This window comes from Marmota monax, unplaced genomic scaffold (assembly GCF_021218885.2).
Source record: "Marmota monax isolate L192 unplaced genomic scaffold, Marmota_monax_Labrador192_F-V1.1 WCK01_AAM20220418_F8-fsc00254, whole genome shotgun sequence".
Classification (NCBI taxonomy): domain Eukaryota; kingdom Metazoa; phylum Chordata; class Mammalia; order Rodentia; family Sciuridae; genus Marmota; species Marmota monax.
In genome coordinates this window covers 1,071,913-1,099,302 of record NW_026694584.1, presented here as the reverse complement: position 1 = coordinate 1,099,302, position 27,390 = coordinate 1,071,913, and the positions used below count along the sequence as shown (strand labels likewise).

At 50.1% G+C, this 27,390-nt stretch overlaps 1 protein-coding gene across 6 annotated transcripts in view; it reads left to right on the top strand.

Annotated features, from left to right (window-relative positions):
* Piezo2 (piezo type mechanosensitive ion channel component 2) overlaps positions 1-27,390 on the top strand; it is a 359,603-nt gene that overhangs the window by 192,969 nt on the left and 139,244 nt on the right. For all 6 annotated transcript variants that reach the window (XM_058571847.1, XM_046421440.1, XM_046421436.1 and 3 more), the window contains exons 5-7: positions 12,156-12,318; positions 21,876-22,080; positions 23,250-23,463. In XM_058571847.1, the coding sequence (XP_058427830.1) occupies positions 12,156-12,318; positions 21,876-22,080; positions 23,250-23,463 (582 nt within the window). The remainder of the gene's footprint in view (positions 1-12,155; positions 12,319-21,875; positions 22,081-23,249; positions 23,464-27,390) is intronic.

The window sequence follows — 27,390 nt, the reverse complement described above, 5'->3', positions numbered from 1 at the left end:
TCAATTTTGGAATATTTGCACATACATAATGAAGTATCATGGAGCCAGGACACAATCTAAACATACCACTCATTTATGCTCTGTAGACCCAAAACCTGAAACTAATTTTATACAACATTTTAAATAATTTTATGCATGGAGCCATGTTTCCTGATGTAGAATTTTCCACTGGTATCTGCCTGTTGGTGCTCAAAAGATTTCAGATTTCAGAGCATTTAAGACTTGGGGTTTTCAGATTAGGGATGCTCAACCTTTCTTCATTCTGTTGCCTCAGTGAATTCTGGGTGGGTTACCTTATTCTGAGATGTTCAGACATCTTGTCCTGCCAAGGTTGTGTGGCAGGCCATGACAGAGAAGCAGATGACTTTGGACAGCACACCACATCCCCAGCTCTACGGGTCACAGTAGATGACAACAGAACAACCAGCAGCTACCTGCTCCCGCTGGAGGAGCTGGAGACAGGCAGTGCCAGCAGACGCTGCCAAGGGCAGTGACCCTGCACCACTGTGTCCACCCCAGCAGTAAATAATCTTTCCCCTGACTTGTTATTCAGGAGCAAGTAGCATGAACAGGACAGAATCTTAGACGCCTCAGACTGGGCTTCCAGTGGCTTCCTCCCGAGGCCCGCTATTGACCTGCTTACCCTAAACAGAGAGGAAATTGTTTTCACTTGGTTGTCATGAGAGATGTTTGGGTTTGGAAACTTCCCTGCACTCCGTTCTAACCAGTTAAATGTGTTTATTTAGAAATCCACATAGATAATCGAATCCCATATTGCACTGGGTGCAGTTTAAGTGCATTTGCTGGTGTTTTTGCATTAGAACACTAATGGATGTGGACCGCAGCCCAGGGGGCATAGGAAACCCTCACCCTTGGAAATCTGAAACGGAATGCTTGGGCTCTGACCCAGGTTGTTGGGTGGCCACCAGTGCTTTCCAGAAAATGGGTGTTAACTTCTTAAAGAAAGGCAGTGGCAGACGGCATCGAAGCTGCTCCGTTTGGCCCACCCATTCCTGCTGGGATTTGTGGCTCTTAGGAATGCTGGAATGTTTTCTGAGTCACCCATACATTGTACCCTGTGTTACTTTTAGGGAAAGAAAAACAATAACACTACCAACAAAGCAATTCCATTTGCTGCCAAGGGCAGATATAAACCTGTGGATCAGAGGGAAGGGTACCCATTCCTGCTGAGGTGTGCTCGTACCCTGCTCCTCTACGGTAGGCACCCTCGTGACCAGTCCCGCATCAGCATGGAGGTGGCGACACCTGCATCCCACCAGCAGAGGCACCCCTAACACCTGTGCAGGCCTCTGGTTCTGGGTGATTGCTGAGCGGCCTCACATGGTCCTTGCCTTTCTCTACCAAGGAATCCAGGAGGAGCCTGCAGCCCAGGGCACAAAAGTGTCGTGAAGGTGCATATTCTCTGAGGACCATGGATAGCCAACAGAGGTATCTCAGAAAGCAGTGGCCTCATAGAAGCGTGGCTGAGCTTGTTTCTCCTAGAGATTGTCTTCTTGGAAAAGAGGGGAGGGACTATGAGATCCAAAGCCACAGAACCTTAACACATCTGTGTATCAAGAGGCCGGGGGGCCAGAATAGTGCCTGGCCCTCAGCAAACACCTGGAGAATGTTGAATGGAAGTGCCTTTCGGGTTGCATGCTAAAATGAGAAATTCACTGCGGCGGAAACAGCCACTCCTGGCCCTCAGCCCCACCAAGTTGATCAGCTGTGATAAGTGATGATTTCCCATACAATTCGATTAAGAGGTATTTGTTAAATAAGGCTCTCAAGCCAGCATTGAGACTGGCTTGAGAGGGGGAGGAAGCATGAGCTACCGTCTCATCTGAACTGCCCCCCTGTTCTCAGACACGCCCATGTCCATGTGCACGCGTGTGTGAGCTGTCAGGAGCCATGCCCAGAGGCCCAAGGTCTGGACTGAACAGGGGACCTGATGCAGGAGGCTGCAGGAGCTACGGTCATCTCAGTGAACCTAGAGAGCTAGTGTTAGATGAGCCAAGGGAGGACACTGCAGGGACAGTGACAGGAGTGAGGACAGGAGGGGCCTGGCTGACAGCCTGAGCATCCCTGCGTCTGGCCAGGCTGGGGCAGGGCCTGTGTCCTGCAAATAGAATGGAAACCCACACTCTGCACAGGTGCCGGCACAGATCACAGGAGCCCAGACTCACGCTGGGGATCTTGATTTTTTTACTTATGAAATTAACAAATCTTTGTTTAGGAGAAAGGCTCTCAGTGACCTAGCCCTAATCCCATAAATCAGAGATTTCATAATAGGTCTTGAACTATTAAAACATAATTTCCCAGAATTTCAAGCAAAAAGATTTGCAAAAAGAAACAGTTTCCTGTGGACCTCGCATTGTTAATTTTATCCTTGCCATAAAATTTTCTGGTAGGGAAATCCCCGGGGAGACGCAGCCAGCAAAGCAGCTTCTGTTGAAATGCTCAGCGAAGGCAGGAGGGGACCCACGGGCAGGATTTCTGCGTGCAGAGAGGTCGTGAAGCCATCCTGCCATGGGCCCCGCGTCCCGTTACTTTCAGCAGTTATGTAGCTGCAGATGCAGCTGGTTCACAATGTTCCATTTGGTATCCGACACTTGTTAGGTTGGGGTTGCTGTTGCTTCTCCACTTATATTTCAGATTTGGGGCTTCTCTCTCTCTTCCTCCTGGCTGCTCCTGTGACTTTATTTTTTTATTATTATTTTTAAATTTTGTTTTGATGCCAGGGATTGAACCCAGGAGTTCTTCACCACTGAGCCACATCCCCAGCCTTTTTATATTTATCTAGAGACAGGGTCTTGCTAAGTTGCTAAGTTCTTGAGCCTGGCTTTGCATTTGCAATCCTCCAACCTCCCGAGCCGGTGGGATGGCACTGTGCCTGGCTGTGTCTTTATCTTATCCATCTTGTGCTGCCTTAGCTCAGAGACGTCCCACCTCACCTCGGTGTCTCAGTGTCTGTCTTCTCCCGCCTGCCTTCCTCTTTTCTCTCCTCCTCTTTTTCCTCTCCCTCCTCCCCCCGCCCCTCTCCTCCTCTCCTCTCCTCTCCTCTCTCTCTCTCTTTCTCTGTCTGGTTGAATTTACATCTACTAAAGGGCCACCGAGTTCAGGTTGGACAAATACATGGTCACGTGACCACCACCACAATCAGGACATACAGAATGTTTTTCACCCCCAAGTCTCCTTCCTCCCCACCACTAACAGCCACCACTGTGGCTTTGGCGTTTTCAGATTGCCCGTGATGGAACTGTGGCTTCAGTGCCCCTCTGTGCCTGGTCTCTTTCACACAGCAGGACCATTTAGAGGTGTCCACGGAGCCACATGCGGCCATGCTTAATTCCCTTGGATTGCAGCAGTATCACATCATGTCCTTGACAGTCACCTGTGGTCAGTGGTGGATGGTGGGGCTGCCCTCTGTTGGGTGACTGTGAAGGAAGCTGCCGTGAGCATTTGCGCACAGGTCTCAGAGTGGACGTCACACATTTGCCCCTCTCACTCCAGAGGTCTCTTCAGAGGCTGTTCCACTTCCAGCCCATCTGCCAGTCAATCAGTCTTGCTTTCCTCTAAATGCTTGCTGAGGACACCCTTAAACCCAAACCACATTTCACCTGCATGAGAAAGTACATTTAATGATATTTTCAGCACTTTGATTTGTGGTGTGAACCCTCACACTATAATTTATGCTTCACAATTTTATATTTTTTGTTTCTTGGATTTGCTTAATATAGAGTGCACCTTTTACTTATTTATGGTTTTTTTTTTCATTTTTAGTTTTTGCAGTGCTGGGGATTGAACACAGGGCCTTGTACATATCAGGCAAGCTCTGTACCCCTGCGCTGCTCCCCAGTCCCTTTCCTTTTTGACACATAATTACACAAATCAGCTGTGATATGTTGATTCCTGTTTGGGTTATGGAGTGATCAACTCAGGTGATCCATACTGCAAACATTCGTTACTTCTTTGTATCAAAACACCCTCTCTCTACCTATTTTGGTAACCTAGAGTTCTGTGGCTGTGGTCACCCTGCTCAGTGCTGAGCTGTGGCCACTGCACCGTGAACGGAGCAGCAGAGTGTTCCTGTCTGCCTGAACCCTGATGCCACCAGCAGCCCTACCCCTGCAGCTACTGTCCTGCTCGCCCCCAGGAGATGGGCATTGGGATTCCACAGGCGTGAGGTCACGCAGCGTCTGTCTTTCTATACTGGTCCATGTCACTTAATAGTGTCCTTCAGGCTCACCCACAATGCTTCTGCCAATGATAGGATTTCTTTCTTCTTGATGCCGGCACGCAGTTCCATGGTGTGTGCCCACCAAGTTCCCTTCATTCTCCACCGTGGTGAGAGCTGGGCTGATGTCCTGGCTCGGCCACTGTGGGAGGTGCTGTAAGAAGGTGGAGTGCAGACACTCCTGGCATCCAATTCCACTTCCTTTGGACGTGCACCCCATGTGAGGTTGCGGGGTCCCAAGGTGGTTCCATCTTTAGTTTTTCCATGTTGTGTTCCATGACAAGGCCCAGAGATGCTGTGTCCCTTGCAATCTCTCCAGCAGGGAATGCGTGCAACCTTTTTCATCTTTAGACAGTTAAAAATTTGGTGATTCTTTTCACTCATTTAATTAACATTTTATTTCTGGAAGCCTTGTGATCTTTCCTTACGGCTTATCACCCGTTGATTGATGTAAGGGACTCAGTGCAGGCACTGAGAGCCCTCCTCTGCTGCCTCCGGATGGAAATGCTCTGAAAACCCAACGTTTAGCCTTGGTGTCCATGGCAAACCCGACCTGACCTGAGTCACCCTGCAGCAGGAGGAGGCCACGCCGGCCAGTGTGCAACATCCAGGGGTGTGTGTGATAGGGCCACTGCCCGTGAGCTGCCTCCTGGTGTTACGTCAGGTGTGTAGGGTGTGCCATCCCGACATGGGGGATGTGCAGACCTGGAGGTACACTTGGCTCCAGGAGGTCAGGCACAGGATTTGTAGTATCTGCATCTTGGCCTTACACAAATTCCCTACCTGCTTAAAACAGAAGAGTTTTGCTAGAGAATGGTTTATTTTACTGTGACTGCACTAAGAAATGTCTTTTATGTCATGATCCAGTACAGCACAAACTTAGTCACAAAATTTCAAAAAAAAATATTTCTCTTATCACCTGCTATGCACTGACATTTTTTTCCACTTTTTTTTCTACTAAATTTCAGAAAAAAATGAAATGCTGATTGGGGCACACTCAATTTATTTGAGTCAGTCATGACCTCATGACCAATTCATGGGCTGGGAGGGTAATGCCCAGCAGAGGGCGCTGTAAGAAAGAAGGCAAATGAAGTCTATTCCTGTTGAAGCCTCCTGCGACATACCCTTCCCCACAAAGGTGATGATGCTGTTGTTTCAGGATATTTGTAGACTGAGCCTCATGGGCACATTGAAGCTGCTCCGCCTCAGAAACATGTGCTGTGGGTTAGATTCCTAATCCTCATGCTTTGGATCAAGCAGGCCACCTCCTCTTGGACACTGCGTCCTCCGCCAAAATGGAGTATATCTCCCACGTCCACAATGTGGGCTGTAGTTCAGCAGAGAGTTCACTGCCCGCTTCTGCAGTCCTTCACGAGTGTTTGCAGCCAGTTCAAGATTCACATTAAGAGCTTCGTGGGACTCCAAGTGGCTCAGGGGGATCAGAGTGGCTAAGAATGTAATCCAGGACTGGGCTGCCCCCTGTGGGCAGTGCTGGGAGTGAAGGCCTCTGGGGATGAGGGAGACTCCCTGGCCACCCAGCAGTTGAGATGGGACCTTAGGAAGCTTTTCCTCCGGATGGCTACCACTTCTGTGGGGCAGTGGGCAAGTTGTCACCCCAGGCCAGGTCTCAGGGCAGGGCTGGCATGCAGTGGAGGAACTGAGGAGGAAGGAGCCTGCCCACACCTCTGGGTTGTTCGTCCCTGCATCCTGCTGTGCCGAGACCTGCAGAGACCTGAGACAGCCCTGCTGCTCACTGCTCTGACGTCCCTCACAGGAGACTCTGCCCACTTCTAGCTCAGAACTAGACTGGACCAGGATCATACAGCACCCACCCAGAGCCTAGAAGTTTCCTCTAAAACACAGATGACCATTCTGTATATCTTTAACTGCCATCTCCAAAAAAAAAAAAGTGCAAATAAATCTTCAAATCTGCAAAGATGTTATTGTCACATTTTATACTTTAGAGGATCAAATCTTTGGTCCAAAGCCTTAAAATAATTTCATCATCAAAACCAAAAATGTCTCCATCAAATCTCATCACAACCCTCCTATTTCTGTTGAATGGTGCAGATTAATCTGCTGCTGTTCTCCTTCTCTTTGAACATTCTGCTCAGTGGTTCTGCACTCAGTAAACAAGTCACCGAGCTGGGCAGTGAGGGAGAGCTGACAGGACTTGGGGAGCCTCGTACATCATGGATGATAGCTCCTGTGCACACCTGAGCTCCCTGCATGTGTTCTCATCTCTCCCATCTTCTCTGTTCAGGCTTCCTCTTGCAGGAATTCATAAAGACCCTTCCCTTCTCTCCTGTCTTTCCACTTTCTCTTTTCTTCTTTTCCCATCAAATGTGCATGCAGTGTGCCTGGCCCCACAGAAGCTGGTTGCTGGGGTGGTGCTGCAGGGAGGTATCACTGAAGGGTTCTGGGTGTGAGAGTAGCTCCTACAGGTGGGCAAGGATGGTGGATGAGGTAGCTGTGGTGGTTTGGAAATTTGCTGCATTAAACAGATAACTGATATCACTAAATATGTGAAAGATCACAGGAGCCAGGGTTCTCATTACTAGAACAGAGACTCATAAACATGGAAGGCAGAGGTGAGAAAGGCGGAGGCATGAAACTGAAGCTGAAGTGTCAGAATGAACACATGAGGTCTTTAAAACACACAGACACAGAAAGACGTGGGAACAGCTGTAAATGTGTATTTGCATCTGTGCGTCCCCTTGTCTATAGCCATAAGGCCTGCAGACAGTGGTGGCCTGGTAGCAGTGCCCACTGCGGGTGCCTGGACCTCAGTGCCAGCCCCAAGCACCTCACTCGGCTCAGGGAAAGCAGGGATTCTTTGAGAAACAGGGCCCAGAGAGGACAAGGGCTGGGATCTGAGAAGGGCCTGAAAATTTGCTGAAGGAGTCGGGTGTGCTCCGTGGTGACGGGAGTCGCCTTAAGGGGCTCTCGTTATTAGAGGGCAACTCGAGCATCAGAATAAACAGCAATGAGTTCGAAACACAACCCAACAAAACAGGGAATCAGGGATCCACGTTGATTGTGATTAGATAAGTAATTGATTAATTGGAGGCAAGGGGAAGTGTCCCCTTGCAACACAACACAGTCAATAATGGTGACCTTACCTGATCACCACTGGGCGGCTATCGCATGGTAATTAGAGCAGACAGCAGTTGTCTCTGAAGGGTGGTAGGAGGCGGTTTGACAGGGAATAGGACACGTCTCTACAAGTCTCTACAAGATGCAAATACAACCAGGAAACGTTGCCTACAGCAGAGAAGGCTGGCAACACCAGCTCACCAAGTAGCGAGGAAGGTCTGAATCGTGAGTGTGGCATGTGGCACTGGAGGGACACAGCGCTGCCTGTGAGCCTTGTGCAAGAGTGCAGGAGCCAGGCCGAGAGCCTGCACAAGGAAAAACCGCTTCCTCAGAGGTCAAGGCCAGAAGCAAAGACTGAACCATGGGGCTCCATCGGGGGTCTTCTAGTCCAAAGTCCATGCTGATTTCTTTGTTACCTTCTAGTCGTGACCCAGAAAACTCCCTGCTGTCTTCAGACTCAGCATTTATGAAGAGCGTACTTGTAGCCCTCTCCTGCAGCTACTCACTGGGGAGCTTATTTTCTTTTCAGCAAAATTAATTGAAGTTCATTTTTCTCAAGCTTTTCAATGCAAGCAAGAGGCACCATCCGGTATGTGTTGATGGCCAGGGTGGAGGAAGGGGGAGATGTCTGACTGTTGGTAGTGTTGTCCTTGTGACCCCACCTCCCCTGAGCCTGCTGGCACAGCGGAGCGGTGTGGCCAATGCCTTCTTTCGTTTGGGAGGAAGCCGCTCCAGAATGAGCTCCGCTTTCCTGAAGGTTATAATGGAGTCGGCTCCTTTGCTATGCATAAAATATTTGGGGATTTCGAACAAAGATCTACAGGAATTGGGCTAGTTGCGGGAGAAATGAGTGAAATATCCTCTGTAGACTCAGATAAAGTAAGCAAGGAAAAGGCCACGCCCTGTGGCTCTGTTCAGCCCACCAGGACAGGGAGTCAACCCAGTCCCTCAGTGGAGGGAAGAGAAGGTGACAGTGTGTCCAGGCACAATGGAATACTATTCAGTCTTGGAAAAGATGGAAATCCTAACATGTGTGACCCCATGGATGGAACTGAAGAACACTACTCTGAGTGAGACAAGCTGGGCTCAGGAAGGCACGTGCTGCACGTTCTCACAGGCAGAACCTCAAACAATTGAACTCATCCAGGCAGAGAAGTGTTGGGCCGCTGCCTTTGTCTCGTTGTTTTTGATAAGCAAGAAGAGAATATTTCTAAGAGGAGTTCAGAGCAAAGAGGGCCATCATGGCTGTCCCTTGGTGAATTTTGTCATGGTCACAAAATCAGTACCAGGGCATGGAGAAGGTGTAGAAAGGAGAGGCCAGTGGATTCAGCAGATGACCTGTCCTTTACACGAACGTATTGGTCAAATAAGTTTGGGAAACAGAAGTGTAAATAAATCCAACTGAATTGCTCAAGCCTTTTTGTATGATCGCATGCACTGTGAGTTTCTAACACCTATTTGACCAAAGATTTTTTTTGGTTTTGTTTTAATGCTCAGCACTTCTGAGGACTAAAATCTGAAGAAGGTGCTTTATTAAATCATGGTCTAAACAACAGAGAAGGAAACTTTTTTGATGGCCTCTGGATGACACATCACTTAGATTATGACCTGTGTAGTGTGCATCGCTTTTGTTACAGTCTTCTGCGAGGCAGCGTTACTGACGCCCTGCTTGATGAACTCAGCAAGCCCAGTTCATAGTTTTGCACCTCCACAGCTGACAGACTCCATTCCAAATGGGAATCCGAGCCAGTCCTGGACCTGGGAGCTGAACTCTGGCACAGCGAGTGGAATGGTTGCTTTTGCAACTAACTTCATTTACTCCTTAACCTTCGTGCGCTGTGAAATGTCTCTTTGGGGATCAAGAAGCACAAAGCAGAGACAGTTATTCAAAGCCACTGCCTATAAATCGGGAGCTCAATGCAGTCGGCAGGCGGGGAAGGCCAGGCTAGGCGTCTGCAGCTGAGCTGTGGTGCAGGAAGCTGCCGAGGCCACAGCTGGAGCCCTGGTACCTTTCTCTCAGAACCTCCTACCAACCTTGGCTTGGCAGGTGCCTTTTGCGAAGTCTGGTCAACTTGTTTTCCATGAAAGGTATGAAAGTCTATGCCAAAAATCCAGGGGAGCAGCACCAGGGGCCTCTCACTTCAGCCCCACAGGGTCAGCCAGAGCCTGGCCTGTGTTCTCTAGTCTCTTTCCTTGACCCCCCCCCCTTCCATCTCATTTTAATGACTGCAATTCATTTGCTCTGCGTGATCACCTTAGGCCGACTTTAAAGGTGCACAATGAACGTCTGCGTTCTTCCTGTGACAAAATCTATCATCAGATTTCATTATTGTGAATTCAGTTTGGATGAAGCTTTCTGAATTGGATCCTCTTACTCTTGTCTCAAATGAAAGGAATTTGCTATTTTAAAAAAATCTGATACATGGTGTTTATTTATGAAGCGCTTGGAGCCATCTGTAGAAGTGGAGCTTTGCGAGACTGTGCAGCCCCTCTTTTATTCAAGCAGCCAGCTGGACTGTCCTGAAGATTGATTCCTAGGAGACGCTAGACCAGAAAGCCCTTTGTTGAGTTAGATCTGGACTGTTGTGTCCTGCACTATACAGGAAGCAGTCTGTGGGGTGAGGACTCTGACCCTGAGCACAGTGGTGCGTGACGACCCCCCTGGATGCAAAAATGCTGGGGAAACACCAGTGAAACCCCTTCCAAAACAACAAGGATGCACTTGGTTTTGTTCCCTCTGAGCACAGGCATGTGGGCAGCCTGGAGGTTGGGAGCAGCGGGCCTAGAGGAGAAGGCATCACTAGCCTGCAGGCAGGACAGTTGTGTCCTCTGTCTGTGGGACTCTTAGAGCCTGGGATGCTTCAGGTGTAGACGGGGGACAACTCCACCCAGCTGAGTGTGGCGGTGGCTGATTCAATAGTGTGTGCAAAGCTCTGGGTACACAGGAAGGGCTCATGTTCCAAAAAGTATCAACATTCTTTACCAAGATGTGAACGATGATAATGGTATCTCGATGAGGGTCATCACAGTGTACAATACACACAACATAAAAGGATGCTGTGCACAGTCACAGGGTGAATAGGAATATGCACTGTCAGCTGCTATCTAGGTTTTGCATCTGCAGATCCACCACTCGCAGACAGTAAACTCCTGGGAAACAGCTGCGAATGTACTGAGCATGTGCAAGTCTTGTTGTCATGGTGTCATGCCCTGACGACACAGGACGGCAGGGGTGCGTGTGACGTTGACACTGGATCAGGTGACATAAGCAGTCTGGAGATAACATACGGCACACTGGAGGATGCGCACAGGTCACACGGAACCTGTGCCATTGTGAGAGGGACCCAGGTGTCGGAGGATGGGTCCTGAGACCAAGCCCCGCCCACTGCGTATGTATACGCCCAACCTGATGAATGTCCCTGGCTCTTCCTTCCTGTCCCTGGACAAGTCTTACCTCTGGTAAACACTTCTCCAGAGACTTAAGCCCCTGGGAGGTTGCGCTCCTCTCACCCCCAGAAGCTCCCTCACTGGCACAGACCTCAGCTCGGCCCGTGTCTTCCCTGCTGTGAGCTCACTCTGCAGACCACGGCTGCGGGACTTCCTCTCATATCACTAGCTACTTCACTGGCTTTTCCTTGCCAGGATTTATTTCCTATTTCATGGGTGAACAGAGGAAATGTCAGCAACCACTCTTCACGTTTAGCAGTGAGCACTGTGTTGCTAGCACTGCAGGCCTGTCAGTGCTGTGTGCCCAGTCGCTCAGGACAGTGGCAGCTCTGTGGGTGATGGAGGAGCACAGCTGCAGGGAGCTGGCTGGCCTGTCGTGAGCCGTGGCTGTGAGTTCTGGTGACCCACGCTGGCCAGCACAGTTGGGTGGAGGAGGTGCCTGTTGGGCCTCTGTGCCAGGACATGCCTAGGGTCACAGGCAGCCTCGGGTCACAGGCAGCGTCTGGATTTCCTTCCCTTGGAGCCCTCCTCCCTGTCCAGTGGAGGCCCCTCCTTGCCCTCTGGCTGGTGCAGCCCACTGCTCCACATTTGTTTCCAGGTCTCATAACAGCAGATGCCAAGTCTGAAGGTGATCTGAAGGTCAATGATACTGCTCTTCTCAACGCCTTGGTGTCAGTGGAAATGCGTGTCATATTTTGCTGTGACTTTCCATATTCGCTTTGCATACGTAGGCATTCACCTCTCTATAAAGGCATGAGCTGGTGTCTCATTTCACTAGACGGCGCAAGGAAGGCAGACAGACACTCAGTGTCCACTAGCCACAACCCCAGTCTTCCGATTCTCGGTTCAGCATTTCTCCTCCTAACATCAGAGAAGAAACTTGGTGAATCCATTTCTGTGGAACTGAATGGGAGACAGATCAACCCAGTACGCAAAATAATGAAGAGGTCCCAGACCTGAAAAGAGCTTTGACATTTCCTCTGCTTTCTCGTCTACCTTTCACCTACATTTATAATAAAATACCTTCTAGCTGCCAATATATCTTCAGTTTTTAACTGCCTGAGCTAGATTTCAGACAGCTGCATTTGAACCAGACATCTGGTTTATTTACTAAAATGTATTCATTAGCATGTTTTAGAAGTGACCATTGCTTAGAGTTCTCCATAATATTTTTGAAACTCCTGTAAAATGCTGGACTACCCCTGAACCTTAGATTTGCATAAGACCCTGAGATCAATGAAAAGCCTTCTGATTCCTTCTAGGCAGAAACAGCATATTTTATCTTAAATCATTGAGAGCACTGGGACGTACTGTAAGATGGTCAACCATACAAAGAAGGAAACGACTAAACTTCCTCCCTTTCTTCCCTCCCTAGCTTGAAGGGAGCCGACGCTGGCAACGGGATCCGCGTGTTCGTGCCTGACATCGGGATGTTCATCGCCAGCCTGACTATCTGGCTCGTCTGCAGAAACATCGTTCAGAAACCAGTGACAGAAGAAGCAGCACAATATAACCTGGAGTTTGAAAATGAAGAACTGGTAAATCTGACTATGTGTGTCTTCCCTCCTGGGCCCCAGGGCCTTGCTCCTTGATAGTCGTGGCACTGTGATAGCTCCCTGTGCAGAGCCCAGTGACTGACAGAGCATTGGCAAAGCCCTAACAGTCCCTCCACAAAGCCACCTGGGTGGCCCGCTGGGCACACCTCTCTTCCATAGCTGAGCCACATGGAGACAGGTGGGACGTGAGTGCTCACCCTTCCTGAGGAGGAGCTCAATGGGTAAGGCCAGCTCGAGAGCCCCAGCTGTCATCTGACGCTAAGGCAGATGGTAACCTCGTGAAGCTGCATTGGGTCCACATGTTATGAGCCGCTGGGTCTGGAGATCTTGGTATCTGGAGAAGCAGTAACACGGGTAGTTTCTGGAAGAAAAGATTCACTCCTCCTTGAGGGGAGACTTCCACTGCGCCCCTCACCCTCCAAGACAGTTATGTTGACGCGGCTGTTGGTCAAGTTATTTTAAAACATTCTGGAGGGGGAAAAGATACTTTTAGAGAAGCATGAGAACTGAAAAACAGATAAGGTAGAGATAAAGAGTGAACTGTAAGTGCTCAGCTAGTACCCAGGGCTCAGGGGTCGCTCCCAGACCAGGAGGTGTGCGGGGGCCTGTCAGCCGCCTCTCGTGCTGTCCCCTAACCTGCTCCAGCAGGCGCGCCTGATGACTGCCTCGGTTCTGCAGGTTCAGGTGGCATCAATGTCAAAAGTCATTCATTTAGTAACGGAAAGATGAGATTTACGAATTTAAAAGTCACTCAAATATATTTGATTTGGACATTTGACACAAGATACAACTACCAAATGTTTTAAGTTGAACTTGTAAAGCTGAACTTACTAATGTTGAGAATGGTCACCTCTGTGCCTCAAAGGAGGCCAACCAGAATGCAGCTGTCGCCCCAGCGCCCTGCAGGTGGAGATGTGCCTTCACACTGCGTGTCCTGTTCCCCCTTCAAAGGCAAGAAGGGCACAGGGTGCAGGAAACAGTGTCAGCTGAGCTGCTGCTAACAGCGTTTTGCATTTGAGGCTACAGCCCTGAAAACAGATAAAACTGTGGACATTATTTTTCTTGTTGTTCACCTCACAGTTTTAAGACAGGCAATTTAAATTTTGAGTATCTGCTTTCATATTCTAATTCATATCCTAATTTTATTTTATGATATTTAGAGTTTTGAAAAGAGACTGCTTAAAATAATCATTACCAAAATTTGTCCCATGTGTTGTGGATGGAAACCCATTAATTAACTCAAGTTTTGTAAGCTCATGACATTTACATCATTATTATTTATAAGGTGAGACTGTTTTTTGATCATCCTCTTATTGTGGATGGAGATAGAGGATAACTACTGACAACTGGGTGGACTTTGAAGTCAGAGATGGAAGCGAACGCTGTGTGGTTGGGAAGTCTCTCCACACTCTTCACTAGACTGAGTTAATAGGTCAGAGGCGCAGCTCAGAGGTGAGCAGGTGCTTAGCATGCATGAGGCCTAGGGATAAATCCCCTGCACCAAAAAACAAAACAAAAACCCCAAGGAATTAGTAGTGATGCATCACATAGCAGTCGTGAGTACAAAGTAAACATAAAATCCATGCAGTGCCTGGGTGCCTGCTCATAAGTTGCTTCTTCCTCCCTTCCACGCCCTTCTCCAGCTTGAGGGGGAGCAATTTCAAAGCCAGGGTCCTCTCAGAACTCTAGACACTTATGTTGGACAGTGTGTTTGTGTTTCTCTCCCAGAGAACCCCTTCTCGCCACTCGTGACAGATAAACGTGAACAGACGGCGGAGGTTCTCATGAAAAGAGCTTGTGTCTGACGGTCAGGGTCTGACAGCTGGGGAAGTGTGATCAGGGGCACCAGTTCTAAAATCATGCTTCTTTCTCCAGGACACTTCCTTTTCGTGTTTAGACTAGTGGGAGCTCTGTGCCATCTGAAATTTGTATAAGTTTCTAAGCCTTACACATCATGAACCCTGTTATTTAAAGATAATAATATAAATTCTCTAAGAATCTCATTCCAGATTTTGAAAATGCTAAACGTGATTGTCAGGTTGTTTCCCTTCTTGGTTGATTTACATATTAAGGTCCGTTCTCTTAGCATCTTCCATCCGCAGGGATCCCAGGAGGAAGAGGGTGGTGGGTGAAGCCTCCAAGTTCAGTCTACAAGGAAAGATTTCTTACTTTGGCAATCTGGGCTTCAGTCTGAAAGGAACAGGGTCACACAGCCAAAATCCACAGCTGAATTTATTTTATTTTTGAAGGGCCCAACGTACTTCCTGCTGCTTATAAATCTTGGCTTTTGCTCTCCAGAATGTTTGGGTTTCGAGGATACCAAAAGACTAGTGTTTGCTGGCATTGCTGCTTCTTTCATTTATCTCGATGGAGAAATGGCGAAGTCCATCTCCTGGTGCCAGGGAGAATTCTTCTCAAGTGCAGCATCCATTAAAGTAGCAACTAATCCCTGAGGAAGACTCATGGGTCTCTGTGGATTTGATGATGAGGCTGCTTGCTCTCTTAAGGTGTTAACATTCTGCCCACCAATGACCCCATCAAGGTTAACATGAGCCCTGTCTACCCAGTCACCAGAGCCAGATACTTGATATAACCCTGGCTTCCCTGGGCCCCTTGTCCGTCACATCAGCAAATCCTTTGTCTTCACCTCCAAGTGCCCCCACTGCCATAGTTGCTGCCAGCAGCCACTGGCTCTCAACTAGACCCAGAAGACCCTCCAGATGGGGGTCCCGCTGCAGCTTCTGTTCTCACCCCATCCGTGGAGATGACACACAGCAGCTGTTCCTATAAAGTTGAGGATGAAATCATGGAGAAGATATTTCTTTGGATTTCCACTAAACCAGAATAAAACACAGGCTCCTGATCCCAACGTGGCTTTGCAGGACCTGGCCATGTCCTGCCCTCTCCCTCCCCGACCATGCAGACAGGACCCTTCCTCCCCCTCTTCCCTCCCCCATGAGGCCTGCCCCAGCCACCTTCCAAAGTGGGCTTCCTGGGCAGGGCCTGCGTGTTCATGATCACAGCCTGTAGTGCTCGCCCGTGTTGCTCTGATACTCATTTCTGGTGTCCCCCAGTGGCCACAGGCTCTAAGAGGGCAAGGCTCTGCCTGTCTGGACCTCTGTTGTAGCCCAGAATATGGCAGGATCCTGAGGACCACGAGCCTGGTGGTGCCCGTGCACTCTTTGGGCACTGACTGCATGTAATGGGTGCACAGGGCAGTCCATGCAGAAAACCACAGGCAGCACAGGAGGGCAAGCCTCGGGCAGCACGGCTGCAGGGGTGAGTGTCCCCAACCCCAGAAGTCTCCATGGAGCCAGAGTGGAGCCACCAAACCACCCCTGGGCCAGTCTGTCCTCACTGGGCCTGAAGAAGAGGTGCTTACATAAGGGTACTTTTACTCCGTTCCTTGTCTCTGAGGTCCTACTGTGCACCAGATGGTCTAAATCTAATATCTAACAGCAGTTAGTTTTTGGTTTTGGTGTTTTGTTGTTGTTTTGGGGGGATCATATGGTTTTTGTTTGTTTTTTCTTTTTGCTTTTTGCTTTGCTTTGCTTACCAATAATATTTTTCTTCCTTATCATTTAATAATCCCGTCCCTCTTAGGAATGATTGGAACAGGGCATCCAAAATTCCTGCAGTCAGGTGGGCTTAGGACCTGACATTTGCATTTTATAAAGCTAATATACTGGCATCCCTGAGCAATGAATGTGCCATGAAGAATTCTTTGTCTTTCCCTTGGACCCAGCACAGGGCCTGGAGCAGAGCCGGGCTCGGGAGCAGGTGCTGAATGGCGGGATGGATGGGGAAGGCCGTCAGGCTGCTGATCCCTGCTCTGCTCAACCTTTTCGCCTCAGTTTGTCAATGTTGTCTTGGGACTTTTTGTTTGTTTGTATTGCGGTGCTGGGGCTTGAGGGTCCACGCAAAGACTTCACCACCGAGCCACATCCCCAGCCCCCTTTGACACCTTCATAACAGAGACTTAGAGAGGTTGGTTTTCTTTGCATCTTGAGCCATCACAAGTAATCCCATGGGTCCTGTGTCTTTCAGGAAGCTTTGGAGCACCAGCCAGGCTTGTGCCCCCCACTCCTAGAGCAAGTACCAGACATGTCATCTAGAAGAGTCAAATTTAGCTTTTCCTAGGAAAGAAAGGGTAGCACAGGGCTAGCACACCATGAGTGTGCATGTGTGTGCTCGTATTCATGTGTGCATGTGTATGCATTATGTGTGCATGTGTGTGCATTGTGTGCGTGTGTATGTGTGTGTGCATGTGTGTGCATGTGTGTGCATTGTGTGTAGTGTGTGCTCATGTGCATGTGTGCATGTGTGTGCATGTGGGTGCGTGTGTGCATTGTGTGCATGTGTATGTCTGTGTGCATTTTTGTGTGTGTGCGCATTGTGGGCGAATGTGTGTGTAAGTATGTGCATGTGTGCATGCATGTGTGTGTGTGCATGTGTGCATTGTGTGTGCATGTGTGTGCATGTGTGAATGCTGCTTTGGTTTTATGCTTTTCTATTAGGCGATTTTCTTTTTAAATCTCAAAGCAAAACCCCTTTAACGTGAATGGTCACTGTCACTTGGCTGGTCTCCTTTGCTGTTCATTTGCTTCTCACATGATGTTCAGATGACTCCTAAGGACGGGTGCCTTCTTACTTGGCCACCTAACTGGGGAGTTTTTAGACGTTCCCGCACAGGGCCAGAACAAGCCCAGGGAGAGGCCACGTGTGCTGGCACTGCCAGGTCCCCTGTGCTGTCCTGCCTGGTTCCTGACCCCCAGCCTGTTGTTAAGCCCATTGCCCTCCAGGCGGTGGGAACTCACACATCCACACGCTCCCTTTCCCAGATGACCTGGGAGCGCTTTAAATTGCTATCGTGATTTTGGAGAACAATCTTCCCGAAGCCAGTCTAGCAGGGAATAAGCCCTCACATTAGGCTTGGTGACATTCGCGATAGCCCACACCAGTCCACTTCCTCCTTTGCCTTCTCACCTCTAAGGGATGCTGGAGACAAAGTTTGTCCCTTACAGTGAACCATAGCATGTTTGCTCCCTGCCTCGTGCTCTTTGTTAGGACCAGTTGTCAACATGTCACAAGGCACACTGCATGAAAAACTAGTGACACTGCAGAAACACGCTCCCTTTGCCTCTGATTTTAGACTCCTGGGTGTGACTTCAATAAATTCCTGTGGAAGTGTTTTAAAAACTGATTTCTCACCAAAAATAATAGGAACAAGATTCCATTGCCCAAAAGCTCCGGTCTGGGGTCTGAGCTTGACTGGACCCCAACAAGGTTCCAAAGAGAAATGTCCTCAATATATTTTCCAAAAAGAGGGGTCTGCAGAGATGTGACTCCAACAGAATACCTTGGCATTGCACCATCCCAGTGGGACCCAGTGCTGAAGCCACACCACAGCGCCAGTGCCTACTGCATGTAGGGGCTCCACGTGTGGTGGCTACAGCTCTGTGGGGCACCATGTTCTGTGCACCAAGACAAGGACTAGACACCTCTCACCCCAGGAGGCTGCCCACCCACCACAGCCCAGTCCCAGGGCTTCTAATCAGCTCCACACAGAGAAGACAGAGCTGCCCGTGGGACCAGGCCTTCACGTCCCCCACCCCTCCGTGTGTCAGTCAGTCTGGGTTGGAATAAACCTGAGGATCATCTGGGGACCACCAGGGGGTCAGGCTGCCAGGTTCAACCTTGGACTTACTAAATCAGAAATTCTGAGGGTGAATTCAGGGCATGAGTGATTCTGAGGCTGCTACCGTTCACAATCACCACCTTGTGCCACTTCATCCCTCGGTTCTTTGCTGTATTTTAATGAACAGACACTAGTTGCGTATTCATGGTGCACTGTGCTGTTTGGGTTTCTGTAGACACGTGGAATGACCAACTCAGGGTCCTCAGCACATTGATTTCCTCAAATGCCTGCTATTTCTCTGTGTTGTGAGCATTTAAAATCCCTTTCACCGACCTGGGAGTACACCTGCTCTTCACCTGGTCAGCAGGCCCTGCGGGAGGTCAACAGAGCCATCCCTGCACCTGGCCCTGGCCCCTTGCCACCCACCCACACCCCGCAACCCAGCTCTGCCTGGGCCCTGCTCTTGCGGGTTCAGGCCCCGTGGGCGTGGAAGCGGGTCTGTCTTCCTGGGCCTGGTTCACTTCACTTGGCCTCAGCTCCCTGGGTCCCTCCTGTCAGGTGTCAGGATTTCCTGTGGGAATCAGCGTCTTTTAAAGAGGGAGGTAAAGGACTAAAACGTCTTTGAATGCGCATTAGGTTTTGACATGGACAGTGATTCCGTGGGACGTTTCCCGTGGCTTGTTGTGCCCTGGAGGGCTCACTTTGTCTTCGCCCAGACGCCCTAGAACCAGGGGCTGGGGGACTGTTTACAACTGCAGCTCTCCCAGCTCCCAGGCCAGGTGCAAGCTGGACTCTGCCTGTTGGTAAACAATCCAGAGGGAGCCCTGCCCTGCTGGCCCTGCCTAGGCTGCAGCAGATGACCAAGGGGACAAGCCTGCCTGTCAGGAGCCAGTGGGCTCGCAGCCCACCCCACCTCCCTCGTCCACTCGGCTTAGCGGGCTCAGAAAGCCTTTCCAGCCGAGGGCCGCAGGGGTTCTGGTGTAAAATTCTGCAGGGCTTCACGTGCAGCAGTGTGTTTATGACAGCCAGCAGCCGTCCTGCCTGGAGAGGTCAGGGGAGCTGCCGGAGCACATTGCCGCTTGATTTAATCTACATCCGCAGCCATTGCATAATTGAATAGTAAGTCATCTGTCACGATCGTCACCGGTGCATTTCTGTGTCCCAGGCAGGCCTCACGGCCATCCCCTCCTTCAGTGCAGTGTAAAGGCGTGGGCCGAGCTCCTTCCTGGATGGATGGTTTTCATGCCCACTCACTGAGAGTAAGGAGGGTTGGCCCCGGATGCCCGCCTGTGCCAGGGTGACCTGAGGTGGCCTCAAGGGCTGTGCTGGAGGAGGACCCTGGTCTTCCTGTCCTCCAGGAGCTGGAGAAGGCCGACAGGAAGAGGCCTGAGGCTGGGCCTGCAGCTAATCAAGGATGCCAGCCTCAGCGTGTGGGCAAGCAAGGAGAACCATTGGGTTCTGTTCCCCAGGGGTCCCTCTCTTGATGCTGAGGCCAAGAGAGGGGCTGCAGGCGGGCAGCAGCAGAGAGGTGACCATCTCTGTCCTCAACTCAGGTACTATCAGAGCCCCACATAAGACCCACTCACCCTCCAGTGAGTCCCAAACAGGCCTCTGCAGTTCCTGCTGCCCCAAATGCTGCCAACTGCTGCTCTGGCTGCCTGCTGGGCTCTGCCATCAGAGCACCTGGAGGACTCTGGGGTGGAATCCCCAGCCCAGGGTGTTGCCTCCAAGCCTCCAGCCTGCTTCCCCGTCCTCTGCCACCAATAAAGACAAGCATAGGAACAACATTTGTCCCCCCCCCGTCTCTCTGACCCCCCTGGCAGAGTCACTGCTACTCCTGCCGACTGGACCCTCTAACACCTCACAGACACACACCCCCTCCTCCCCCGACCACAGCCATGAGCTGCCAGCTGCTGTCTCCCTCTGCTTATTCCCCAGCAGCTCAAGTGCGTGCATATCAGAATTGCATGGGGAACTGGAGGAGGACCTGCTCAAACTTTTTGGAGAGGTTCCCTTTGGGAGGCAAAGGCTGGTTTCTCCTCTAAGATTAGAGAGTGAAGCATGTTTGTTTGTTGATGGGGGTCATCAGAGAGAAATGGAGTGTGTTGTGATGCGGGACATAGGAGGAGTGGCTGACCCATTCCTCTTCCTGCTGTCCTGAGCAGATGAGATCCAGTCGAGTTTGCTGGAGCACTTGCAGCTTGCATTGCTACAGGAGGAAGACAGACTGCATGGCTGGCAGACAGGCCTCAGGAAAGCTTTTTGATGGGCCTGATACAGTTTGGTGATCTTCCCTCAGTGAAGTAGACTATAGATTCATCCTCTGAGAATCGGAAGGCTGAAAACCTGATGGTGGTCCTTTAAGGGTGCAGAAGAGGCCATAGCCAGAACACCTGCCTTCCCTCTGAGCACATCCCAGAGCCTCAGGCCAGCTCTTCCCTCTGCCCAGAGTGCCCTTTCCTGGGACTTGACCTCATGACATGTCACCTCCTCTAAGAGAGTCTCCCTGACCTCAGATCTAATGGAGCCACCCTTTCCGTCAGTCCTTCCCTATTTGATTCCTTACTGGAGATATTTAGATTGCTCATCAATTACGTGGCCACACAGTCACTGCTGTGTCTTTTACTAGAGTGGTTCGGACACACCGGGCATCCTGTGGATAAAAAATGATGGAGGCATGAGACATTCTTTTTGCCTCAAAAATATATATACAAATGCCATGTAAAGACCTATTGTGCTTCGTCGTTTAGGGAATGACGACAGGGAAGCGTCTGCGTGCGTCCAGCACAGACATGACTGTTTCCCATGTCCCATCTGCACTCAGCTGAGGGTGTGGCTGCACAGCCCCGGGTCTGGCCTCACGCTGTGATGGCAGAGCAGGGCCCTCCATGCCCAGGGGCTCGAGGGGCCCACACAGCCCTGCTATGGGTGGGTGGATGCACATACGTGTGCATGTGCATGTGTACGTGTGGTGTGGAGAGGGGCTGGCTCTCTTCCCTGGCCTCCGTCTCTGTGTCCTTGAGGCCTCAACTTCCTTCAGCTTGGCAACAGTCCTATCCTACCTCCCCGACCCCAGTGAGCTCAGGCAGACAGGCAGCACCCTCACCGGCATCATCAGGAGACAGGACCATGACCCTGGGACTGGAAAGGCCAGGCTCTGCTTTTCACCGCTGACCTGGAGCTGACTAGCTCAGAGCGCCTGGCCCAGCCAAAGCTGTGAAGTCTGTCGACCTAGAGACAAATGCAAACAGTCTCAGGATCTCGGAGTCCTCTGGTCTCAGGGTGATGGCTGTGTGTATGAGTCTTGTATGGATGAGGGGAAAAAAATTCCTATTTTATCTTTTAAAACAAGACAAGCAAACCGGGTTTGCATCCCCAGTGGAAAGAGCACCTGTGTGTTCTGGAGGGAGTGTTTCCTGAGGGGCTCAGTTGTCCAGGGTGGATCCAGGAGTTGGTCTCTAAAAATGTTAAGACAGGGGCAACTGTGCACTTAACCAAGTAGCCCGAGACCATGTCCCGGAAGTCCCAAAATAGTGAACAGATGTGGATTTCAGAAAGCAAAGGGATGCCCTGAGCCCTGGGGGGCCACCTCTGGGGTGAAGGGTAGGTGGCCTGCTCAACCCTGGAGCACCCTGAGGGCACACCAAGTGAGCAGCATTGGCAGAGCCTGTCTGGGGACCTGGCGGAGCGTCATTGCTGTTCAGCTGCCCTGTGTCCTGCTGGCGATCTTTCTGCTCACCTCCTCAGGAAAGGCCACAGTGGCATGGGTCACCACCAGGCCTGGGCTACGGAGTGACGCGCGGTGTTGCTGACTTGGGAAATGACCTCACTCACTGCCCCTTGCAGCAGGAGCCCCGCGGCATCTGGCCGGCCTGCAGCAGCTTCTTTGTCATTTCTTTAGGCTGCTGGGGAAAGGGCGGACTCGGAAGATGCCCTGATGGACGGGGACGCAGATGGGGACGGCGCAGAGGGCGAGCTGGAGGAAAGTGCCAAGCTGAAGATGTTCCGCAGGGTGGCCTCTGTGGCCTCCAAGCTCAAGGAGTTCATCGGCAACATGATAACCACCGCCGGCAAGGTCGTGGTCACCGTGCTGTTGGGGTCCTCGGGTGAGTGCGTCCCGACTGCGTGGCTCAGGGCGCGGTGGAGGGAGGCAGTGCAGAGGAGGCAGCCGACACTGATAACTGTCAGGCCTGGGAACCCGGCACGCTGACGGCATGCGGATGGGCCATAGGAGAAAGTTGTGTTCTCTGTGGTTCTGGTCCTGACCTTGTGAGGGGTCCCGACAGTACACCCGTGACAGCCCTGTTAATACCCTTTTCCATGTCCGAGTGACCTCATTTTATGGGTGGAGGTCAGAATAACACCTGATTCCTCTTGCTCTGAGGGTGATCTGCTGCCCTGACCATCTGAGGGGACCGCGGCAGCCACCCTTGTGCCTCCTAGCATGTCTCTGGACGGAGTCATTTGAAATCTTAATTTAACTCTCAGGATACACTATTTTTCTTCGGAAGCTAGATGGTAATCTTCCAGAAGAGACTCACTTCCTTTCAATTTTGGCTTATTCCATGATGATATTATCTCCATCTTCTCCCTCCTCCCATCGCACTGCCACCAGCACAGGGAGCTTGCCACAGTGCGTGCACCCACACTGTCCAGAGGGAACGTCGAAAGTGAAGTACTTAAATTTTAGTAGGAAAAAAAAAGAAGGTAGAATTTCTCAAAAAATCAAACCCAGCATCTTAGTGAGTGCTCCTTTCACAATGCCGGATAAATTGTGTTGAACACAGCTGCCTGGTCTTCCACGCCGCCCTTAGGGACAAGAAACTCCAAATCCTGGTGGCTGGACGAAGTTTTAGTGAGACTTGAGCTGCCACCAGAGGTCAGATCTTAGTTAACTTAACAATAAAGCAAATAAAATGGTGCTGGGAAGGTTGGGATGGACAGACTGAGTGCCCCCAACATTTGGGAACAGTGGAAACAGGGAAGCAAGCAAGTAAATATGCAGATTAATTCTGTTGGTATGAAGGAGATGCTCACTGGCCTGAAATGCTGCAAGGAGGTCTTCTCCATCCTCTGGTCTTTCACTGCTTTTAAAAACTACCCCTTCAGGGTGATCTCTTCATGGTAAATACAGCACCTCTTCTGGTTATGTTGATTAAGTATGAGTAACCTCTCTAAAACTGCTCCCTGGCTAAGGGCAGGGGAAGGGACAGAGGGTTTGCTGCCCCATGGTGCTCTCCAGCCCTGCTGTTCCTGACTGTCTTCCTCTCCCCAGGTATGATGCTGCCGTCTTTGACCTCGGCTGTCTATTTCTTTGTATTTCTGGGTCTGTGCACCTGGTGGTCCTGGTGCCGGACGTTCGACCCATTGCTGTTCAGCTGCCTCTGTGTCCTGCTGGCCATTTTCACTGCTGGGCACCTGATTGGACTTTATTTATATCAGTTCCAGTTCTTTCAAGAAGCCGTTCCACCCAATGACTACTATGCAAGGTGAGAGGCACTGCTGGGAACCCATGGGAGAGAGCACCCTGTCCACCCTGTGATGATGGTTGGGCTCTGTGGATTTCCAAGGGTTCTTCTGAATGAGGCCAACTGCTGTGTCAAGCAGAGATTTGATGAGGTGGGGAAGCAGTCAGGAGCTTTAATTTTATTGGACAATACAGTGCTTGGGTGGCAGGTGCTCACATGGTGACCTGTAGGGGCGGCTGGGATGGTAGGTGCTCACATAGTGGCCTGCAGGGGTGGCTGGGATGGCAGGTGCTCACATAGTGACCTGCAGGGGTGGCTGAGATGGCAGGTGCTCACACAATGACCCAGGGTGACATTACTCCTTGCTTGCTAATTGCAAAGGAAAAAAAATCAGAGTTTATGAACACATACAGCACTTTAGCTGCCAATTGATAAAGACCAACATTACTAAAGTCAAGAGAGCCATGGCTCTCCCAGCGCCAGGGTGGTGCACAATGTGGGTCCTCAGCACCTGCAGCCCCAGCCTTCAGACCCCACTCCACAGCACAGGCATGCAAAGGAGGGAAAACGGTTCCAGTGGCTCCACCAGAAAAACCAGTCAGAGAATCCAGCCTGTGGGTGCCCCAGGGGAGTGGCCTGGTGTCTTCAAAAGGTGTGTGGAGAGAGCAGGAGGAGAGAAGTGGAGAGGTAAAGACCCCAGCAGACAGGAGGGATGCTCATCTCTCAGATCCCAGGACATCAAGCCTCAAGGCATCGAGGGCTGGGGGTGGACCTCCGGTGGGTGTTAGAGGACAGCTGGGAGTTACTACCCACGTTTCAGGTGCACGATGGCAGTGACGGTATTATGGGCACAGAGTGCATGCCATTGCTGTGGGAGCTGGTGGGGACTTAGGGAAGGAGGGTCATGATGCTTACTACTTTCCGTGCTTCAGCAAGGAACAAAGGCCTGTGAGAGAGAGGGAGAAGACCGGAGTCCTTGAGCCACACGGTCCGTCTGTGTGAGCTTTTCTTTGGCCTTGGGAAAGTCCACAACCAAAGTTACAGAATAGAAAAAGGGCACAGGAGTGACAGGAGAGGGTGCTGGTGAGGGGGCTGGTGTGGGGGCCTGCCTGGGTCGCTTGCCTCTGCCCCACCTGTGGGCAGAGCTCAGTGCTTCTTGGAGACACGAGGAGCAGGGGTGATACCGCGTAGGCCATGCCATCCCGTGCCCTTCTCTGCCGTCTAATATGGCCTTGGTGTGATGATAAATGCGCAGATGCGATGCACGGGCCTTCACTGATGCCTGTATGAAATCTGGCCACAGAGTGTCTGTACAGTGCTGCTAACAGGCATCAGTCAAATCCTAAAATTACTTAAACTCAGTTAAAATTAAAGTTAGTGCCCAGCACACAGGCACTAAATCCAGGTCGCACAATCGATTATGTCAAAGTCCCCCAGGTGATAGGAGCAGGCCACAGAGGGCCCTTGCAGAGTCTCTTCCTGAGGCAGGTTATATGATATTTATTTTAGGCCTGCAGAGGTGAATAAATGTCTGATTTCAGTACAGAATTTAGTTCTGGACTAATGGATCCTTGAGCTTCTTTAGTTTATGGTTTATTGTATACATATAGAAAAACAGTTCTGCACTGTTGAAAGGGCTGACTTTGGGGATGACTTAACTGGGAGCCTAGTATCCTCTGGAAAGCAGCCAGTTTGGGTTTAATTCTTCCTGCTAGTTAAGGAGCTCTTCTTCCACCTAGTGGCTGAGAACAGGAACTACGACCACCTTGTAAAAGCTCTAGTAGGTCTGGCAAACTTCTGCTGGAAAGGGTGAGTTTGTATTTTAGGCTTTCAGGAGGTGATCATAGTAGGAAAGCAGCCCAGACAAGATGTAACAGAGATGGGTGTGCAGCACATGCCTGCTATCCCAGCTACCAGGACACTGTGGCAGGAGAATCACAAGTTCAAGGCCAGCCTCAGCAACTTAGCAAGGCTCTAAGCAACCTGATGAGACTTGTCTCAAAATTAAAAAAATAAAAAGGGTCAGGGACATAGTTCATGGTAGAGTGTCTGTGGTTTTAACACAAGAAAGAAAGAAAGAAATAGAGGGAGGGAGGGAGACACTCCATGTCTGAATCCTCTGGAGTGTCTAGTTAGAGTGCTATTCCCTGGGTCTTGTCCTCCTAGAGAGCAGTTGGAGGTGTGGGGCTGGTACCTCTCAGGGGAGTAGCTGGAGGCCCTGGCCTGGTTTTCCTTTCATCCAAAAGGCATTTCCATTGTTTGTTTGGTTGGTTTTAATTAGCTACTGTGAATAGCACCAAATGAAGGAGGGGGAGGGGAGGGGAGAGGAGAAGGAAAAGAGGTAGAAAAGAATAAACAGGTAGCGAGACCTGGTGGTGCACACCTATAATCCAGCATTTAGGAGGCTGAGGCACACAGATTGCAAGTTCAAAGCCAGCCTCAGCAACTCAGTGAGGCACTAAGCAACTCAGTGAGACCCTGTCTCTAAATAAAATACAAAATAGGGCTGGGGATGTGGCTCAGTGGTCAAGTGCCCAGAGTTCAATCCCCAGTGCCAAAAAAAAAAATAAAAAAACAACTAGCAAACTAGCAGGTTCGTGTTCCAGTTGAACTTTGCTTATAAGCACTGAAATTTGAATTTCACGTTCTTTGCACATTTCATGAAATGATACCTTTCTTTAGATTTTTCCAGCCATTTATCTAGCCATTTTTAGCTTTATAACCTTTACCAAAACTGGCAGGGGCCAGGCTTGGGCCAGAACCACAGATTGCCATGCTGTGGGTGGATAATAACAACTCTTATAGTGTAATAATTGGCCACGTTTGTTTTTCACTTGAATTGTCACAAACTCCAGGTTGTGATTTATTGAATATATTTTTAGATGATCCCTTTAACAATTTAAGAGATTAATTACTATCACCTCTAGAGTAAGTCCTTAGAAATTAGATTGCTTACCAGGATATGGAAACTTTGAGCTACATGATGGAGTATGTAAACTGCCTTGGTTGAGATACCTCACCATCCATTGACCTGGATGTTGCATTTGATTCTTTTAAATCTTGGAAATTAGCATCTTTAAAACAATAGATTTTTACTATGGCATTAGCCTCCATGTCTGAGTTGTAAGAAGACAAGCTGAAGACTAGGAGAAACAAATAGATAAAAGTCATCTTCCTGGGAACTGGTCACAGCCTTGTAACCACAGAGGTGCAGTATGCACACCCAGCTCCTGTACACAGCCGCCTTTAGAACAGGGGGAGGTTCTGTGACCTTCTCAAGAGTTTTCAGATGGGCACTCTGGTGAGAACTAGCCTTATTTTTAGAAACATTGAATCGGTTTGGTTTTGCCATTACTGTGATGCATGTTTGTTGATGATTGTTTGAAAAAATAAAGAATAGAGGAAACACTTCAAAAAAAAATTGATTCTAACTCCCAGAAATGATCTTGACTTTTTAGTTCCTGTTTTTCCAGTATTTTTCCTTGGCATATATATTCGTTTTTAAAACAAACCTGGAGGCCTGCTGTGCATGCTGCCCTGTATGTAGCCTGTCCCTCTCCCTGAATCTGTGTGTCTTCTGGCCGTGATGCTGCCTTCTAGTACATGCTCCTCATGAGTGCGTGGACCCTGCAGCTTTGCCCCGAGTTTCGATTCACTTTTGCTCTAGTGCATGATGCGGTGATGAGCCCCATATTATTTCAAATCTAAACAGCCCTTGGGATGAGTAGGCTGGAGCCATGCTGTGCTCTCTGGGCTGTGAGGGAGTCTGTGTGGGGTGTGCCTTGCTGGGGTCTGTGGGGGACCTGAGGTTGCCATGGTCCTGGGCCAACAGCACATTAATGCACCAAGGGTCGGCAGTGCCCTCACCATGTGATGCTGCATTGAGTCCCACGCCTGTGCTTGGCACAGATCTGGGGTCCTATTTTCTGTAGGTAATCCTGTCTTTTC